The 20,234-nt window shown below is 39.5% G+C and overlaps 1 protein-coding gene across 12 annotated transcripts in view; it reads right to left on the reverse strand.

The window, feature by feature from the left end:
• Positions 1-20,234, reverse strand: part of MCF2L (MCF.2 cell line derived transforming sequence like) — a 196,749-nt gene that overhangs the window by 15,833 nt on the left and 160,682 nt on the right. For all 12 annotated transcript variants that reach the window (XR_008462328.1, XR_008462329.1, XM_054162839.1 and 9 more), the window contains 14 exons: positions 16,949-17,068; positions 16,037-16,153; positions 15,378-15,527; positions 14,575-14,699; positions 12,740-12,854; positions 11,615-11,734; positions 10,186-10,377; positions 9,769-9,960; positions 8,966-9,125; positions 8,743-8,813; positions 7,615-7,691; positions 6,293-6,359; positions 1,888-2,003; positions 836-905 (listed from right to left, as the gene is read on the reverse strand). Coding sequence is in view for 10 of the 12 variants with exons in the window: in XM_054162839.1 (XP_054018814.1) it covers positions 836-905; positions 1,888-2,003; positions 6,293-6,359; positions 7,615-7,691; positions 8,743-8,813; positions 8,966-9,125; positions 9,769-9,960; positions 10,186-10,377; positions 11,615-11,734; positions 12,740-12,854; positions 14,575-14,699; positions 15,378-15,527; positions 16,037-16,153; positions 16,949-17,068 (1,692 nt within the window). In the remaining 2 variants the exon portion in view is untranslated. The remainder of the gene's footprint in view (positions 1-835; positions 906-1,887; positions 2,004-6,292; positions 6,360-7,614; positions 7,692-8,742; positions 8,814-8,965; positions 9,126-9,768; positions 9,961-10,185; positions 10,378-11,614; positions 11,735-12,739; positions 12,855-14,574; positions 14,700-15,377; positions 15,528-16,036; positions 16,154-16,948; positions 17,069-20,234) is intronic.

Consider the following 20,234-nt stretch of genomic DNA (forward strand, 5'->3'; position numbering starts at 1 on the left):
TTATGAATGTGGTTTTCACTTGGAGTTACACTAAGGTAGACCATTTTTTTTCGTTCCTTATCACTTCAGCAACTAAATAGCATGACTTCAGCACTTGTAGTGAGCAAAAGGAAGTAAGATTGTTGGAAATGTTACAGACTAGGTAGGAAATCAGAAGGCACAGAAGTACCTCTGCCCCTCAGTTTTAGGAACCAGCAACCCCATAGATGTAGTGAGCAAATAGGAGAGGCTATGGATAGAATAGAATAGAATAGAATAGAATAGAATAGAATAGAATAGACCAGGTTGGAATATAGCTCCTCCCAGGAGTGTTAGAGCATCAATAAATAGCAACAACAGGAAACTGAATTCCATAAACAGCTTCCTATTTAGCCTACTACAGGCGAGAGTCACTGTTTAATAAATATCAGATTAAAAAGGATTTCATCTGTCATAGCTTTCTATTTTCAGAATAAAAATATTTTGGACTTAACTCTCTTGAAGTGTACTCTGTTGGAAAAAAACAAAACAAAGCAAAAACCAATAACAATTGCAAAACCCCCAGTAATCTAATCAAGTAAACCAATCATTTATAATGATGTGAAATCATGCAGTGCATGACTCCTCCTTGTGTTTTCCTAACTGACACTTCAATAAAGCAGTTCTTTAGCAACCAAATTAATTACCCCACACAGTGGAAAATAACTTCAACTCTCCATTAACATCTACAGTCTCAAATTATTAGCTGCTCAAGACAAACAAAGGGGACGTGATGGCAATTACAGCATGAAAATCAGTCTGTTTTACAGTCCCAGAGAGGCTTATGAATGAAATGCCAGCAAAAGAAGACACGTACCTGATCCAAAAAGCACCGTCCTACAAGTTCTGGGTATTCTACATAGTTTTCTAATTCTCTCAAGAATATTCTATGAGGAAGAAAATTTTCTTAGTGCACACATTAAAAGAATTGTAGTAACTGTTCACTTTCTTGCAATTTGTTTTCTAAACTTTAGAAACAGGTTTTAATTCCATACCACAAAACTAAACAGAACTGCTCTAAATGATGAGCTTAAAAGGGATACAAAATTAAAACAAACATTCCAACCAATTTCTTTTTTCTTACTGTTGCTACAACTGAGATAAAATACAAGATTAACAGAGAAGGGGGATTGTTTCCCTGCCTTATATATTTAGTCACAGGATTTGCAAAGTTTAAGGTGCTTGTTTTTTTCCTCCAAAATACTACCAAGTACCACAAAGCAAACATACAAACCAGACCCCACCTCCCCAAACCAAAAAAAAATCCCACCCAAAAAATCAGTGGCAAAGCTTCCACACTAGTTTTGCCTGAATAAGAAACAACTGTTTAGTATGCTTAACTTCACTTGAAAATACTTATCTTTTTTACCAATTTAAATATTATTCTGTGAAGAAATACCTCTCTAGTAAAAAGGATCCAAACTTCAGAGGGAGGCCACTCAAGTATAAAATTAACCAGCCTCAAGCAGATACTGAGAGTTGAGAATTTGTGACTTAGAATAATAATTTAGTTTACATAGCACATTTCACACACACACACACACACACACAAATAAAATAAAAGAAACCCAAGCCTAAACAAACCTTGCTTTAATTAGCTTGTAACCTAATATCAATAGTTCTCTTCAGGAAGAGGACTATGACACAAAATTTTACCTGTGTGCTGCAAACATCTGAATAACACTTAGCACAGCTTTGCTCATCTTTTACAGGCATTTTGCTTTTTCTTCTCTATGCCATAACGAATTTTGCCACTTAGTCCCCCAAATGGGGATCACTAATCTGATTTAAATTGCCAAAGGATCCTTAAAGTAAAGAGTAAACAACCACATCCAAATGCTATTTTTATATCTGAATGCAAACCCTCACCTGTTGTGAAAGTGATAAATTTCTTCCATATTCCCAAACAAGATATCCTTCTTATTTTGGAGTTCTGGTGAAATGAGATGAGCCATTAGGGGGTTGTCCATCTCTGCAGCATAACCCTGCAACACAGGAGAGAGGCACACTGCACTGTTTATCTCCCCTCGCTTGCAGTACCTGCCTGTCTCACTGACAAGGCAGTCTGCCTGCAGGTTGACAGACAGCAGAGTTCAATATTAGTCATGAAAAAATTAAGCTAATTCTGTTTTTCCATCAGTCCAGTAAGACACATCTATAGCCTATAGAAAGACAAATTTTAGTTACTATGAAACAAAGCTTGCAATCATTTTCACCAAGCAAAGGCTATGTATTCCCATACTGCTTACAAATTATAATTTACACTTTTTCTGTTAGACTTTGCACACCTATGTTTAAAGTCACAATGCCAGTCCACATGAAAGCCTTCATGCTGGTTTTAGGTGTTAAGTGTGACAGAACAAGCTGACTGTAGTTTATTTCTGCAGCTGACAGAAACCATTAAGCTGCAGACAGAACATTTTCTGTCTTTAAAACATTAGCTCCGGTACCAAAACCTTTAAGTTTAGCTTCTGACATCTTCCATTTGTCATGCAAAGCACAGTCTCTTGTCTATGTATCTGGCATACACAAGAAAGAGAGGGCACACAGGTGGCTTTAGCTCAGGATTATTGTCCTCTGGTCTTGAGGTCACTAATCTGTGATTAAGCAATTTCCTCAAATGCTGAAAACCAAACCCACCACAAGCCTTCCCCAAAAACCAAACAAAACATCCTCAACCAGTCAAACAGGAAAAAAATTGCAACAATGCTCTAGTATTTTAAACAGATTTCTTAGTGTATGGGCACTGATGAAAGATGATGTGACCCACTTTAGAGGTGGATTAGATATTTTGTTGTTGTTGAAAACAGAATTGACATGGACAAGGTGGTCACTGCACTAGTGACCTTGAGTGTAATAAACTGTACCGAATTATAACACACTGACAAATTAAATTAAAAGATGAGCAAAAGTGGCTGGTAAAGCCAACTAGCCTGAAGAATTCAAGCATTTGGATAGGACAGTGATTACATTTATATTTTGTAAAATCCTAAACATTCCTTTAACAATCCAGGCATTTTTTCCTCAAACACCACAAAAAGAAATTACAATGGTATAGGTAAAGATGCTGAAGCTCACTGGTAGCAAACCATTAGTTCCTCTCCCATATATCTCCCCCAAATGGACAAATGCAATGTCTGGAGAAAAAAAACAGTATAGCCTTAAAAAAAATATATATTTACAAATATTAACATAAAATGGAGTTAGAGAAAAATTAACAGGGAAAGAAGAATTGCAAGTACCAGGCAGGTTAGATGCAGTGAAGAGATGCATGAAGGGAATGATTCGTTTCCATTTGACGTAAAGATGATGCTGATGATGCTGAGCATAGCAGCACAGCCAGAACTGGCAGCTGAGGTACAAATCTGACAAGAGCCTAGTACTTTGGAATCCCAAAAGAACAAAAGCATGAAATCTATACATTGCAAAAAGCTTTTGACATTTTTTTCTCCCACTTCAGGCTAATATAGTATGTATTGAAAAAATTTCGTGTTAAACTGTTATGTTTTACTACCTCTGCACAGTACTTGTGTTTTAGGAAAGGAGAGGCAAAGCTACTTGTGACCGTTTTAGGCTGTGCCTTTAAGAAAGGGACAGTTGCTGGAACTACTCCATGCAGCCACAGTGATAATCTTACTTTAAGAATACATAAGGCTTTGCTTAGCTTTCCATTTGAAATCTGTTTCAGAAGCACAGAAAATAAATGGGAAAGAAGAGATTCAAATACAAAACCTAAAAATAGACTAGACCAATATTTTTCCCCAGTAAAAATTACTGGATTTCAGGGACTAAAGTTGAGTGGGTCATGGAACAGAGAGTCTGCTCATCAAGTTTGCTGATAATACCAAACTGGGAAGCTTGGCTGATACACCTGAAGGCTGTGCAGCCATTCAGCGAGACCTGGACAGACTGAGAGCTGGGCAAAGAGGAACCTAATGAAATTCAACAAGGATAAGTGCAGAGTCCTGCATCTGGGAAGGAATAATAAACTGTGCCAGTACATGTTAGGAGGTGATCTGCTCAAGAGCAGCCCTATGCAGAAGGACCTAGGAGTCCTGGTGGATGACAACTTGTCCATGCGTCAGCAATGTGCCCTTGTGGCCAAGAGGGCCAATGGCATCCTGGGGTGCATTAAGGGGAGTGTGTCCAGCAGATCGAGGGAGGTTCTCCTCCCCCTCTACTCTGCACTAGTGAGACCTCACCTGGAATATTGTGTCCAGGTTTGGGCTCCCCAGTTCAAGAGGGACAGGGATCTACTCAAGAGAGTCCAATGGAGGGCTATAAGGATGGTAAGAGGCTGGAGCACGTGCCCTGTGAGGAGAGGCTGAGAGACCTGGAGCTTTTTAGTCTGGAGAAGAGAACACTGAGAGGGGATCTAATAAATGTATATAGATATATGAGGGCTGGATGTCAAGAAGGAAGGGACAGCCTCTTCTCCGTTGCACCCTGTGATAGGACAAGGAGTAATGGATATAAACTACAGCACAGAAGTTCCACCTCAATGTGAGGAAGAACTTTACTGTACAGACCACTGGAACAGGCTCCCCAGAGAGGTTGTGGAGTCTCCTTCTCTGGAGACTTTCAAGTCCTGTCTGGATGCATTCCTGTGTGACCTGCACTAGATTCTATGGTCCTGCTCTGGCAGGGGGGTTGGATTCTGTCTCCAGAGGTCCCTTCCAACCCCTAACATCCTGTCATCCTGTAATGAAATGAAAACTAACAAGCTCAGATAAAAGCTGCTAGAGTGGTTTCCCAGTAATCGATCTTGGGAACTACCTTGTTTCTTTTTTCATTGGAATCCTTGGCAGAGAATAAATATATGGCAACTAAATATGACATAATAGGAGACACTGTCCATACAAAGGAGTATCAAGTTATTTTACAGGAAAAAATGGAAGATTAATAGAATGGGAGAAGCAAAGGGGTTGGGAGAACACCCAGAACTACAGATTAATAATTAGAATGACTCAAAAGCTGCAAGATTGCCATTGACCTGTATCTCAGCATGGATCTGATCCAGAATGACTGTTGGCACTCCCCATCACCCAGGTTAGGCGGTACATCTCAAACAGGAAGGAGACACAGAGAAGTGTGCCTGGCATGGCTGGAGTACTAAAGAGTCTATCACATTGACAGAAAAATCAAGACAGCCTGGCCTAGCAAGACATGAGTTGTGCTATACTCCATGTAAAGCAAGAGTAATACCAGAGAAATAGAAAGGTTCTGCAACAACCCTCCAGTACCAGCAGCTGGAGGACCAAAGAATCCTCCAACTATATAAATCTTGATTTTATGAACAGAACTGTACAGATAATTTTGCCCAAAAAAACCTGAGAATAAAGTGATCCTTAAGGTCCACTCCAGACCTACCTTACCTTATTACCATATACCAGATGCAACTATCCTACTACCACTACACTTGAGCTGGACCCAGGACACAAATGGTAGAGATGATGAGCACGAACTAGGCAAAAGCAAGATGCAAAATCAGAGCTCCATACCCTCATAAAGTACTCTTAATGGTAGGTATTGAGACTCCCACCTAAGAGCTTAAAGTTGGCAGGGACTGAAACTGTACACACTTGGCTCAATTCCAGTTCACCCTGATTAAAATAATTCAACCTCAGTTACGCAAAACTTCATAATCCAGTGTCGAGTTGGACTAAAATGAGATGACACAACTGTATCTGCAGACTTAAACTTGAGGTACAACACAGAATATTGCAGCAACTCAGTTGTACTGCGAGCGTAGAGGAAAAGGAACACCTTTGTTTCCCTTATCATTTTGAGTTGAGATATTACTATTATGATGCACTGTGTTGACATAGTTGTATCCAAGACATTTGAAAGATCACTTAAAGATATGCAAAGTGGGAAGCAAGAAACAAGTTTTCTCCTCCCACACAAGATTATCTCAACGTGCATTCACATTCCAGCGTGACACAGACTTCCTGGAGTTGAACCAAGACTCTGTAACGAACTTTTGCAGGAATTAATGATCATTACAAATCTCACTATGTTCCACATAAAATTAGGCACATCTTTTTTTCTGCCCAATTTGTGTTTTCTAATAGAAAAAAAAAAAATCTTAGATGTGTGACCTTTTCTCAGGAAAAAAATTGCACACTTCTGCTTCTGAATATATGATCAGAAAGGACAGATGTAGTGATCATCCTGCTTGATGGAACAGAGACATCACAGTTATAAGGAAAGCATAAAGAGTATCTATGAAGAGAGAGATTCACTAACAGCTGCAGTGAAATTTCATCTTTACCTCAAGAACACAGAGAAGTTCTTCCACGTATGCTCTTTCAGTCTCAATAAGTTCATTAATCACGTGTCTGTAGACAAAGAATGGCAATTAAGGCAAGCCCATTCACTTATGCAAACCAGTGATGCAACATTAACTTTGTCTTTGCTTCCGCTATACTCCAGACAATAAAAGAACAATATCCAGCTAGTGTAAAGTGTGAATTGTCATAGATATTTCTGGCAACAGTTTACATATCCTTATTAAGAAGTAGGTATTTTAAAAACATGTAAAAATTGTTGAAAATGTGTTTAAACACAGAAAAAAAAGAGTCAAATCGAGCATCTGAAATGCGACAGGAGCAGCACTAGGAACTGTTGAAGCAGTGAAGCATTTTATCATTGTACATAAAAGGTCTGTTTGTTTTTTGTTCACAAGTATTACAGGAGCTGGAGTGAGAGCTGCATAGGATTACTAAATACAGAATTAGTTACAGCAGTTATTTCAAATTGGGGACATTTAGGCCACACTTTAAATATCACAATGCTGCTTTAAATTTAATTTGCCTAATGGTCATGAAAGCATGTTTACCCCCAATCCCTTCCCCTTATGATTTGGTACTATTTAATGCATGGTTGTGACAGCCAAAAGATAGCAGAAGTATCCAGTTTGCAGGCAGAAAGGCAAACTCTGCTATACACACTGCAGGTGGTACTAAGTTATTTTCTGAATATAGGTGATGCTGTTTAGCTTTTATAAAAGAAATTGATTTTTCTGAGCCTTTATCAATACAGGGACAAATATAAAGAGAGATATATAAAATGACAAAGTCTTCTGCAGCATGGGGACCAAAGCCTCTGACAGATCTACAGAAGGCTTATTAGTTGAAACTAATCAATTAATTAGAATCAAGCTAATCAATTAATTAGAATCAAAAGTGGCTCAGTTGGTAGTGCATAAGACCCTTAATGGGAAGGTCATGAGTTCAAGCCTGCTAGTGGGCAGCAGTGTCCTCCCTACTCTAGTCATGAGGTCTGTGGTGACAGGTTGGACTCGATGATCTTTGAGGTCTCTTCCAACTTTAGTGATACTGAATACTGAAACTGTCATCTCTGAAATATGTAGTTATCCTGCCATAGCATCACCTTGCTGTAGGAAAGCTAGAGTCTGGTACCACAAACTAAAAATAATGCTGGACACAGATTGGAATACATTCCCCATGCACAGAAAGTAGCACTGAGGCTTAATTCAGAGAAGCATACTTGTCTTACCAAGTCCTTGGCCAAACTCAAACTTCGCTGGAACCAAATCAGAGAAAAAGCATTTGTAAATCAAAATATACTTACTGCCGTAACACAGCTAGGTTTTCCTCATCATCCATTGTAGATCCTCCTCTGCTTTGATGGAGTTCTGTCATTTCACTCTAAAGAAGGGAACAAACAACAACAAAATCATCATAGCATCATAGATGGAGAGAAAAACCACTTCAAAATACAGAGCTCTGCACTCAGCTCTACTTGCATGCTGTTCATAGGAAACACTCTACTCCATAACAAAATAAGGCAATTGGCAAGAATACTGAAAAAAAAAATATATATAAAAATAATTCCACTTAACCTGGAGGTCTTGAAACACACAAGAACATTTAGACACAGGGAGTATTCCATGAAAGGTCAGCTTAGAAAAGACCGTGGTTTGAGGCCCCTTTCCAGGAAGACGACATCAGAGCATCAGCAAAATCTTGGAGGCCACACTGGCCTTAATCTGTTCTGCAAGCTAAAAATGAGGTACTGTGCTAACTTTCTGGTACCTTTCTAACTTGACACAGAATTTCACTCTTACAACTTCTACTATAACAGCTGACCTAATTATAGCTTGCTGAGAAAAATGAGAGGTTCTGCTTTCAATCCTCCTTGAACCAACCCTTTTCTTCAACTGTTGTCACTACTGGCCATGTGGCCCTGCCTTCCCCCTTGCATTATCTCTTGCTGAACCTTTGCAGAGTTGTTTCAACTCTCTAACCCAGTGGGAAACTACTTGTTTCTGTTGCTGCCCTCAGGTTACTTTCTTTGCTGGAGGCGGGGCAGGAAGACCATTCCCACTCAGGAATGGCAACCCATTAAATCAGGTGAAGCTGTTTTGGAGCCAATTACAACTACCTCTTCACTTTCACCAGTTTTAAGAGAAGCCAATGACTACTGGCAAATAATAAATATTTCCCGTTCGTAGATTGTAAATTTTGTTGTACCTCACATTTTTTCTAGTATAGGCAACTATTTACTTTAACTTCCTTCATATCCAGCCCAGTGACAAAGCAGCCTCTATTTAATCCACACGAATGCGTCACCAAAGTTACTTTGACAGGGGTAACAACGTTACTTTTTCAGTGGAATTGCCTCATTCCTCTTGAGGTTCCTGAACTTATGACTTTCTCAAGCAGCATATGCATGAAAAGCACAAAGAGAAAGAATTACCTTTCCTCTTCTATAGTTTACCCTCCGAAGTGCAGTGCTTTCTGAGCTGGATCCGTATTCACTTTGAAGACCTAAGTATGTAAACCAAAATCAATCAGCAGTTAGAACCTGGGCAGATCTGACACAGATATTTGTTCAACCACAAACTAGAGCTGAAAGTTTCTTTAAGTTTTACATCATAGAGAGAAAAAAAAAATAGTTAAAGGCTTCTACAGTTGATTACCTGGAGAGGTACAGGAAGATTTTACAAAGGCTTCGGGTCTTGGGGCAACTGGCTGAACAGGACGTGTCTGCTTAGCTGCCAGTTTCTTGAGACTGACTTGTCTCTTTTGAAACATTTCTTCCATACTTTCTTGCTTCTGAAAAACCTTTTGCACATGCTCCTACCATTGCCACAGAAATAAAATAAAAAGAAAAATAAAATCCTTGTCAAAGACCTATCAGCAAGCTACGCTGCCATTTACAGCACACTGATTTGAAGCTGCCAGTGCTTTTATACCGTGTATGAAAACATTACCCTACGCTTCACTCCCACCAGGGCATAATTTACACCCATTTAGTACACTGAAAAATTGGAACATCGTTTCATAATAAAATTTGTGTGTTCAGGTTTCGATAAAGCAAAAACAGGGAAAAGATTTTTTTGACAGCATCTAATGATTCTGGAACATGAAGAGATCAACCAAGAGGAAAAGGATGCTCCAAGGCAGAAGTCATACCAATATTAAGGACAGGCACACTTTTGCTACATAAAAAACATGTTTCAAACATCCACTTGAGAGAAATTTTTATAAAAGCATTCCTGCTATCTGAAAATTTGAAGTAGTTTTTTAAAGGCTTTGGAGCCCATGATGCTTAATCAAAGATGTGACAGGACTAGTACCTCAGGCAGGGAAATGTGGTGGCTTTTCAGTTCCCAGGTATAACTCCTAGTACCGATTATTTAGCTTTATCAATGGCCTTGCAGTAGCACAATTCTAGAATTAACAAATGAATGCATAAATACTTATGAACATCTTCTAGTACCTTTAAGTCTTCACTGAGGATGTGTGCATACTCTCTGTATATTTTGCTCAGCTCCTTGATTTTATTGCCTGCACCAGTGTCCAGGAATTTCTCGATCTCCTGTAATGCTGATTCTGCACCATCCTGAGACTGACACTTATCAACGGGCTGTGAAGCCAGCAGATAAATTCCTTCATCACACCATTTCATAGACTAGAAACAGAAAAGAACAGGCTCAGAATGCACCAATGTCAACATCAAACACTGAGGTCTAAAACATTTCATACCCCTACTTCTGATGTTTTTAGCTGTTTAAGGAAAAATCTTACAACACATCCATACCTGCCATTATGAAAACTGATTGACTATTTAAGCAATTAACTGGTTGAGGTTTAAGCAAACAAGATGGAAAACAGAACTGTTTCATAAAAAGTTTACCTTTTCTAGTATGCTGTGCAGCTCTAGAGATTTGTTAAGAAGATTCCTCCTCCGTTCTGTCTCTGTAGTGAAGGCATCACAGAGATGATGAAGTTCACTGCATTTTGGAATAATGGAGTCCACAGCATAATGATTGCTTTGGATAAAAGCATCACCCTCTGAGGCTAGCATTCTGGCCTTTGTTACAGTTTCCTAAGAAAGCAAGCTCTGATTTAGGTACATTTTATCTTGAATCAACATCAGTGAAAAAAATTGTAAAATTACCCCATTTGTTTTTATGCAGTAAAATACACATGCTGATAAAGAATACATCTTTGGTTAACAGCTGTCTAGCTTAACAAATCAAAGTGGTTTCCCATCTTTCCAGATGCCCAAGGAACTAAAGCTTTATTTGGAGCACCTCTACTATGAAGACAGGCTGTAGGAGCTGGGGTTGTTCAGCCTGGAGAAGGAGAGGCTCTGGGGAGACCTAATATCGACCTTCCAGTACCTGAAGGGGGCCTACAAGAAGGATAGAGTGAGACTGTTTACAAAGGCCTGTGGTGACAGGACAAGGGCCAATGGCTTCAAACTAGGAAAGAGCAGATTAAGACTGGATGTTAGGAACAGGTACTTTACTATGAGGGTGGTGGAACACTGGAACAGGTTGCCTAGGGAGGTGGTGGTTGGGGCCCCATCCCTGGGGATATTAAAAGTGAGGCTTGACAGGGCTCTGGGCAGCCTAATCTAGTTGAGGATGCCCCTGATGACTGCAGAGGGCATTGGACTAGATGACATTTGGAGGTCCCTTCCAGCCCAGATCATTCTATGATTTCATCAGAATAATTTAGAAATATTAATTAATTTAATCATATGCCTCCCTGTGAAGCACTACTGTCCTACGCCTTGTGTGGATGTGCATGCAATTTGGAATACAGCAGCATCTGAACTCAAAATAAAATATACCTAGCTTGAGTACCTCAGCCTCAAGAGCAATGACTTCATTTGCAGAGCTGTATATTTTATTATGAAGCACAGATCTTAATAAGGTTCTCCCCCTACATTTTCCAGAGTATATGTTTCTGTTGCTCATCTTTTAACATACTGTACCTTCAATACACAGCTTTCTCATTCCTGAGAGTTAATGAAATAAGTAGCTTTACTTGAAATGGAAGTGGCCTCTTCATCACTTAGTGCAGAACTTGGTTACGTAGACACTTAACGCAATTCTTCCACAAATTGATCACACTGACTTTGTGACTGGTCACTCCTCTCTTTGAGAGATGACTGAGAACAGGGCCACTCTAATGATTAAAGACTTTATTTCAAATGCCTTCTGCATAGTACTGGAGATGCTGATTCTGCTCATCAGATATACTCAGTAACCAAATACTGTTCCCTTCCACACATGCACTGTAACACTAGAAACTGAGACTTGCAGAATTCTTACACGTGATTTTTCTTCAAAGTTGGCAAGATCCTTCAAAATGTGCTCCACATGTGAACAGCTGTTTCCCACATCTGTGAAAGAAGACAGTCTCTCAGACACAATATCCAAAGCTGCTTTGACCTGAAATGAGACACAGATATGTGTTAATGAAGATGATTCTACCTCTTTGGAGACCCATCAGTTAAATAGCTGAGAGACACTATTTTTCAGTCAAGTGACTCACATTATGGGGTTACTAGGATACAGTGACAAATCACTTTTTTTATGTCAGTCTATCTTTACCCCCAATTCAAAATGAAAACAAACACAAAGAAAAGGCTGTGAAGTAATCCTGTTTCCTGGCACCACAGTACCACTTATCAACGGGGGAAAAGGGGGGCTGGGGAGGAAGGAGGAAAACTAATGTTCAGGAAACATTTATGACCTTGCTTTTACCAGATGACAATAATGCAAAGCAACACTAATGCAAACATCAAAATGTGAGAGAGAGGTCCTCACCCTAACAGGTGAGAGAAACAGACACAGAGACACACACGCACTTGTAGTAAAAGCATTTCTGAGCATTGCTCCCATGGAGACACAGGGACCGTGTTCTGACATCAGTTACACCAGTGTGAAGAGACTGTAGGTGCCATCAAGCATGTGAGTTTAACATGAGATCAGAAACTGGCTGCAAAAATTGTAGTTCAGCCTCCACCCAGCATCTAACAGTGTGGTTGCAACTTCCCACCCACAGTGTTGGAGAGTTTTCTAACATTTCAGCCAGAAGGTTTAGGTAACCCTTGTTTCCATAAAAGGGTCTATTGGCAAGATGAAAGTGCTGCAGGCAACATATTATGCTTCTGTGGTGGAGAGCAGGTTTCAAAGGAGTTTTTCAATGCTTATACACTGATGGGCCCATGGAAAAAAAAAATCATACAACCGTGGAAGAGAAGTTATTACATCTCTATAGTGAAGTATTTAAGGTAGTAAAGAAAGCAGTTTGTCAAGTACAGGCATGTACATGAAAAAGGCCGAAGAAAGCTTTCAAGCACACTAAAGAGATGCAAAAACAAGAGGGGGAAGTGTTTTCTTCTGAATCATTTCTGTTTCACCAAATATTGACTGCCACCAAGAAGTTCTCACCTCTCTAAAATTCTGTTCAAAATTCCGAAGGTGCAGACACTGCTCAAGTTTTTGCTGATGCTTAATCCAAAACTCATCAAAGGCAGTCTCTGTTTCATGTAATTGAGCCAGAAGCCTTAAAAAAAGAAAAAAAATAGGAAGGAAATCGGGTAAGAAGGATGGCTGCAACCTTTAAGGGACAACACAATCTTCCACAGTAAACAAAAAAGCCTCCCCAAAGCAGTATTTTCCAGAAAAAAAATACACTGGATACAGGAAACTTTGAGTATTGCACAGAATTGTTTCCTAGAATAACACTGATGTAAAACTGAAGCCCAACACAAACATTAAGTTCTGAAAAACTGGCAAGTGCTGATTTGAAGCTAGCTGCTGCACATACTACTTCTTCGTTCTGGCCTGAAGACATAGGGACTTGGGACTAGCAAACAGAAATAAAACATGTAATGTGTGTGGGCTAGGACCCAAAGGAACCTAAGCCTTGAGCTATAAGTAAAAAAATGAAGGCAAAAATTTGTACTGCTGTGACTAGCCAGCTGCCCTTACATTTTGTTCCTTGAAGCAAGGCTTATTAATAAACCTCAAGGTCACTCCTCTTCTGAGCAGAGTCACTACTTAAATATCACAGTACAGCAGTACTGCAATGAAAAGAGCCTTCTTCAATCATAATTTTGGCAAAAACCTTAAAACTTTTAAACTTAGCTTCCAACAGGGTGTCCCATGGCCTTATCTTTCCAGTGAGCCTTGCTGTATTCAGGCTACATCCAGGGAAAGTCAAGCATCAGAATTCTAATGACCTTTACCTTGCACAGAAACAAATCTTGAATTTACAAGTTAAAACTGATAAGAAAAAAGGCACAGACAGTTTGTTCTAACTTCTGTCAGTTATTGTATCAGTGGGAATGTTTTGAATAAATTAGCAACCCCCGCCCCGACTGTCCTTCAGATAGCTGATAGCAACAACAACTTAAACAAGTGATTTCAGCCAAGCTTTATGGATTGGAATAGACAAATATTTGGAAATAAAAGTCAGCTTGAGTGTAACAGAAACATGGAATGACAGACAGAAAAAGAATGCAGAATACTGCCTGGGGGAAATGAGCTATGCTTTCATAGCTTTGTCCAAATTTACATCTGTGCTGTGGTGATATAATGTCCTCAAACTTGGCAGTAATTTAAAGGGGGTGTGGTGGGGGATGGTGGGGGAGCTGAGAGCAAAGGAATACAACATTTATTACTTATATGCCCAAAGGAAGTATATAGGAAGTTTGTGCAAAGATACTTCAAGAGCACTGTACTCCCTAGTAGCTCTTTAAAGGCTACTAACAATATTCATAAGATATCAGCAATTTCAGAAGCTCCTTTGGGCATGTTAAAGCAAAAGAATCCTCCCCCTTGAATTCAAAAGGACTTAATGAAATTGGACAAAGGTAACTGAGGAGATAGATCACTTCTGTCTTCCCCACTCTTGCCTTTCCTACAGCAGCAAAATTAGCACTTTAGTCTCGGAAAAAAGCGTCAGTATTCTTTAACATATGGAAAAGCTGTTCAGCTGTTCTGTCCAAATCTGAGAAAAAACACAACACTCTCACTTCGTTGGTACCAGAACTCAAATCCCACTCTCTATTTCCTTATAGCCAGGTGACCTGGTAGAAGACATCAGGGATTTTACTTTGCTCAGGACAGATCTGACGACTGAGGAGTTGCTTCTGAAAGTTCGCTTTACATGTTCACGCTGTAACATTTGCTTATTTGCCACACATGCATATGGAACTAAGTAAAAGAGGTAGGGAGAACAACCCAAAAAAGCAGCATGTTCAGTATTTCACTCCTCTCACCTTTCTACCGTTGTTTGATTGTCTAGCTGATCTTGATTCAGTTTGTACTCCGGATTCTCAGTAAGTGGTTGTGTAATACTTCCAAGGATATTATCTCCCTGTTCCACTGCTAACCTGATATCTTCCTACAAAACAAAACCAAACCCCCACATGCTGTAGTTGTGCATTGCTGGTATTTGTTTAAAGCAGACTTCATAAGGCACAAAACTGGAAAAAAGGATTTTGTTTTAACAGCAAAAGAGCATAGTTGGATTAAAAGCAGTGTTTGACAACAACAAATACAGACAGCAAATGCTAAATGTTGTCTTTTTCTTCATTAACCATCTTAACATCCTGGTGTAACTTTCAGCTTGGTTCAAATCCCCTAGTGTTTCCTTAAGCTACAAATATCTCAACATTTTTAAATGTGCAGTCTTGAACCCCACAAATAGTTTCCATTTAAGACAATCTGAAAGAATATTTGTCCATTCTTCAGAAGGACATGTATTTTCATATGCATGCAAATACAACCCAAATTTCTTGTAGAAAAGAATGCAAATTAAACACACCACTGCTTACGAACGGTTTCCACTTCCACACACAAATCATTATGCATTTGCACATGTGTAAACTTAGCATCCAGAAACATCATTTTTCCACGCATAAAAGACTTTTAACATCAAACCAGGCAAAATGAGTTCAATAAGATTTCAATGTTTTGCACTATTACTATTAACACCCTCAAAGTTTTCTATTAACATGGTTAGCTATATATTAAACCACAGTTTAACTAGAAGACAGCATCCTTTACAAAAATTACATACCTTCATTTTGTCCTTCTTTTCTGTGTGTGTTGCAAGAAGGGAGCTGGTTGATTGCACATCATTTGGTAGTTCTGTTTCAGCCAGCTCAGTCCCAAAGGACTGAAGAATCTGAGCTGTTTGCTTAACCTTTTGGGCGAAACCTTCTATAGCCTTTTGGAATAAAAACCATTAAAGATGTTTCATGCTCATCACATGCATATGTACAAACAGACACATAACATACAAAATATAACTCCCAAAGCAAACCCAAGCAGAGGAATTAGAAGACTGAAAAATGGTAAAAGTATAATTTTGCAAGCAACAGATACCGTCACCATTAATTCCTTAATTGTATATTTTTTCCTAGGCTCCTATTACGTCTATCTTCTCATATTTTTATAATCTGGAGCTATTTTACTGCTTGAGCTTTTTCTTTCCTGTAGCAAAACCAATAAACTTCAACACAATAATACACTGTAGCTCCTTTGCTCCAAGTGCTCAGAAAACCACTCCCAAATTATTACTCATATTATTTCTCTAAGATGACTAAGTACCATTGGGAGCATCTTCTCATTCTGAGCAAGTCGACTTGGATCCCTTGGAATCTGTTTTATAAATGACAGGGTATAAAAGAGAAGGATTCATTAAACTGAAAAGTTAAAACAAAAGCTAAGACTTACAGTGCGACGGGACAGCCATCTGTTATGGCAGTAATCCAGGGTGCCACCAAGATCTTCTGTTAATTGTGTTTTATCAATATAACCCTGAAGTTCTGATACTGAGCCCAGCATTATGATCTGCAGCAGCAAAGAAAAAAAGTCAATGGGAACAATGGCAAGAAGTCCCTTGTTAAGGATTCTACGCCCCATCCTTCAGCCTCTGAGAAATTTCAGTTTAATACAGAAGCAAGTGATGGAACTATTTCCTTTGAGTACAGAAAAACAAACTTAACAGTTGGTTCAGCTGGACATGATGTAAATATAAATAACTGCACATGAGTGTGAGGACCAGGCATATTTGAAAAAAGCTAATGGATTATAAAACAAAGTACTCTACTGGGTGTCTTTATCTTGATAAACCATACATGACTACTTTCTAAGAGCAACATTAATTTTTTGTTAATTTTCTCTGGTTGTTCAGGATTTGAGGGAAAGAACAACACTATATGTATGGATTTGGGATCTAAGCACTGCATCCCCAAAATAAACGAGGGGTAGGGTAAAAGTACCTTAATTGACAGAGTATCCTTCACCCTAGACATTTGCATCTGATAAGTAAAGTAGCTTCTGTATCTTTAGTTTATATAGTTCAGAGTTTATTTTAAAATATAAATGCTGTACCTCTATGAACACAGGTTTATTGACGATGCAACAGATATCAGTTGTCTGTTTGTTCACATGAGAAAACTACAGTATTTGTCCATGGGAAATGCATTTGCCTCAAAATTCACACACTCTTTTAAGACTATACCATCATGAATCAGCCAAATTTGATGGAACTGCCTTTTTGTTAGGATTTCTTTGATCCTAAATGGCTACATTAAATAATTTAAGAGATTCTTACTAGTAACCTTAAAACAGAGAATTACTCACAGGTACTTTCATTTTAAGCTCCTCTCTGTTGAATTTGAAAGCAATGTCTGAAAGAGCTCGATGAAAAAATCCTGTTGGTCGCAGAACGAGGACTAGTTGCAGGTTTCCTGGGAAAGATGCCTGCAAAAACACAAGTGTAGTCTGTCATTTTCTGGGTCTTAGCTGCAGAAGAATATTTTTGAACAAGAAGCTGCCCCTGGTAAACCACGAACTAATCGTATCAAAGGCCCCCCATAATGGGGTGACCAATTAGAAACTTTCAAGCCTTGCACAAAGAGTTTCATTCAATGAGACATTTACTCATCTTTGAGAACAGTTATCTGTTCTCTGAGAATCAAATTTTTCAGGGCTGGGTTGTACTGCTCTTCAGCTAAGATTACATCCTAGCCAAGGAGGCTAACAAACGGTGGTGGCTTAGTACTCTTTCCATAGCAGTACCTTCAGAGTTACCTTATCTTCTCTCAAATAAGAGGTCCCAAAAGAAACCCCCATTACTGTCTGAACACCTAGTAACACATTCCTAATTTATGCACATACACAAACTGCTGCCACCAAGACCGAGTTGCTGAGGTAGTATCTTAGAAATTAGCTTTAATTTAGAAGACAAACAATAAAATCAATTATAGTAATTCTCAGCTGTGCAGTTTTTATCATCTTCCAAACAGTAGCAGATGGATCTTTCCCAGTTCTACAAGTGATAGAGGGAAAACAGAAGAGGAGGAAGGCAAAGAAACAGCACTAAATTACCAAAAATCAGCCTGTGCTGTGACAGAGGTTTGCATAGTTGGCATTTTGCCATTCTTGAATTCATACAAGCATTCTCCCATACTCAGTATTTCCACTATAGGGAGGCAGCAAAGCTCACTAAAGAAATTATCATCGTAATTATTAATTTTCTTCATTATTCTGTTGGAAGTTATGTCACATTTTTAGCAAATTGAATGACTACTTAAAAAAAGTTAACCAAAAACCAAACACTGCCTGAAGAAGCTGTTACATTATGCTCCGTTTTCTTGCCTAGAGAAACTGCTAGCATCGGGAAGGTTAGAAGAGGTTTAATGCTTGAGGTTTCCAAGAGTTCCAGGTATTGATCATTTGAAATTTTTTTAAGGAGAAAACCAGCTTAACCTTGAAAGGTTGAGCTTCACAATCTGTCTCCACTTCAGAATTTTCTAGAAAGCAATGATGGTTGACTCCCAGAGGAGTCTGAGGGCTGGGAACAGAACTTAGGTAATTCTAGGTGCCCACACCAGTTCCTCACCCTATTACCAATCTTTGTGTACTAAAACCAGTACAATCTCTGGACTTACTAACCTACAGTTAGCAAAGGAGTAACTTTTTATAGAAAATTCCTGACTGAATTCAGAGGAAAAAGCTTGAAGATATGATTTTGGACCAGCTTTATTGTACAAAGGACATCTGGGAATTTCTTTAAGAATACTATTTCATTCATACTAAGAAACTTTAATTTAAATCTCCGGAATAATCTTGTGAAACTTCCAAAATGTGAAGTTTATTACATGGCAATGCCAACATTTCAGAAGAAAAAGCTCCAAGAATAAATATTTTTTTCAGATAGCACACTTTGGGGGGGGGGGGGGGGGGGGGGGAAGGTATTCATGTGAGATATCCACTACACATAAACATACTGTCTTTGGCAGCTTCTATTTGCAACCCACGCACGTTTGAGTCAGAACACTGGGAAATGCCTATCCCGTTAGCTTCACATTGAGCAGATACATTAGAAACACACTGGCATGAAAATATGAAGCATAAAAGACACCAAACAGTAAATTTAAGTTACATGCACAAGTAATATATTTCTTCATTCTCACTTCACATTCTCTCTTTTACACTCCCTGACTGTGGTCTATATTTTCACTCCAGAATTTCAGACAAAAAAGTGCTGAAAGGGATTTGTGGGTGCTGGTAGACAACGGGCTGAATGCAAGACAAGGCAAGTTGGATCCTGGGCTGCATCTTCAGGGACATTATAGAATAGAATAGAATAGACCAGACCAGACCAGACCAGACCAGACCAGGTTGGAAAAGATCTTCAAGATCTTCAAGACCAACCCATCACCCAACACCATCTAATCGACTAAACCATGGCACCAAGTGCCTCATCCAGTCTCTTCCTAAACACCTCCAGTGATGGTGACTCCACCACCTCCCTGGGCAGCCCATTCCAATGGCCAATCACTCTTTCCATGAAGAACTACTTCCTAACATGCAGCTTAAACCTCCCCTGGTGCAGCTTCAGACTGTGTTTTCTTGTTCTGGTGCTGGTTGCCTGGGAGAAGAGACTAACCCCCACCTGGCTACAACCTCCCTCCAGGTAGTTGTAGACAGCAATAAGGTCTCCCCTAAGCTTCCTCTTCTCCAGGCTAAGCAACCCCACCTCCCTCAGCCTCTCCTCATAGGGCTTGTGCTCCAAACCCCTCCCTGGGTTTGTTGCCCTTCTCTGGACACGTTCCAGCAAGTCAACCTCTTTCCTAAACTGAGGGGCCCAGAACTGGACATAGTACTCAAGGTGTGGCCTCACTTGGATCATCACTGGCTTTTGTTTGATACTTCTGACAGCTGCAGGATTTGTTTTCTATCTGCTTATCTCATTTGCTTCCTCATTCAGTCACTGCTGTTTTCAAAGACAGAGAAAAAGATGAGATGTGCATGTAGTTAACCATGTTGTAATAAATCCAGGAATAAAGCTAGGAATTCATACAGCACAGCTCCAATACACAGAGATCTCTGCTGCTCTAGGAGTACCCCAGATCTGGAATGTGGGAAGAACCTTTGCTGGCTGGACAAAACAGGAGCTACCCTAAATACTCTGGGAAACTGGTTAATAAATTCTCAGGAGCAGAGCGATCTGCCTGCATTCAGGCCTCTGCCTCTCAGGGATGTGGAGGTTTCTACTGCATGCATCAGGTGTCCGGAAAGGAAGAATCTTACAGAGAATGGACTCATCTGTAAAATTAAGTTGGTTGCATATAAACCTAATTATTGCTTTTCTTCACATAATATTGGCTGCCTGTAGCACCAGTGCTGACCCTGAAGTTGAGCAGCTGCTAATAGGAGGAGATGAGGAGAGGCAGGCCATCTCCAAAACAAAGATGGCAGCATGGTGAATGGCTGGTAAGGAACAGCAAAAGCTGAGCAGGAAACAATCCCTGCCTGATTCTTGGTAAGGCGTAGTAGCAGCTTATTGACAGGGAAGGAATGATGGCATTTCCTCAAAGACAGGTAGGAAGATTCTTCCTGTCTTTGGTTTCCATTTAGTAAC

This window comes from Dryobates pubescens, chromosome 7 (genome assembly GCF_014839835.1).
Source record: "Dryobates pubescens isolate bDryPub1 chromosome 7, bDryPub1.pri, whole genome shotgun sequence".
NCBI lineage: Eukaryota > Metazoa > Chordata > Aves > Piciformes > Picidae > Dryobates > Dryobates pubescens.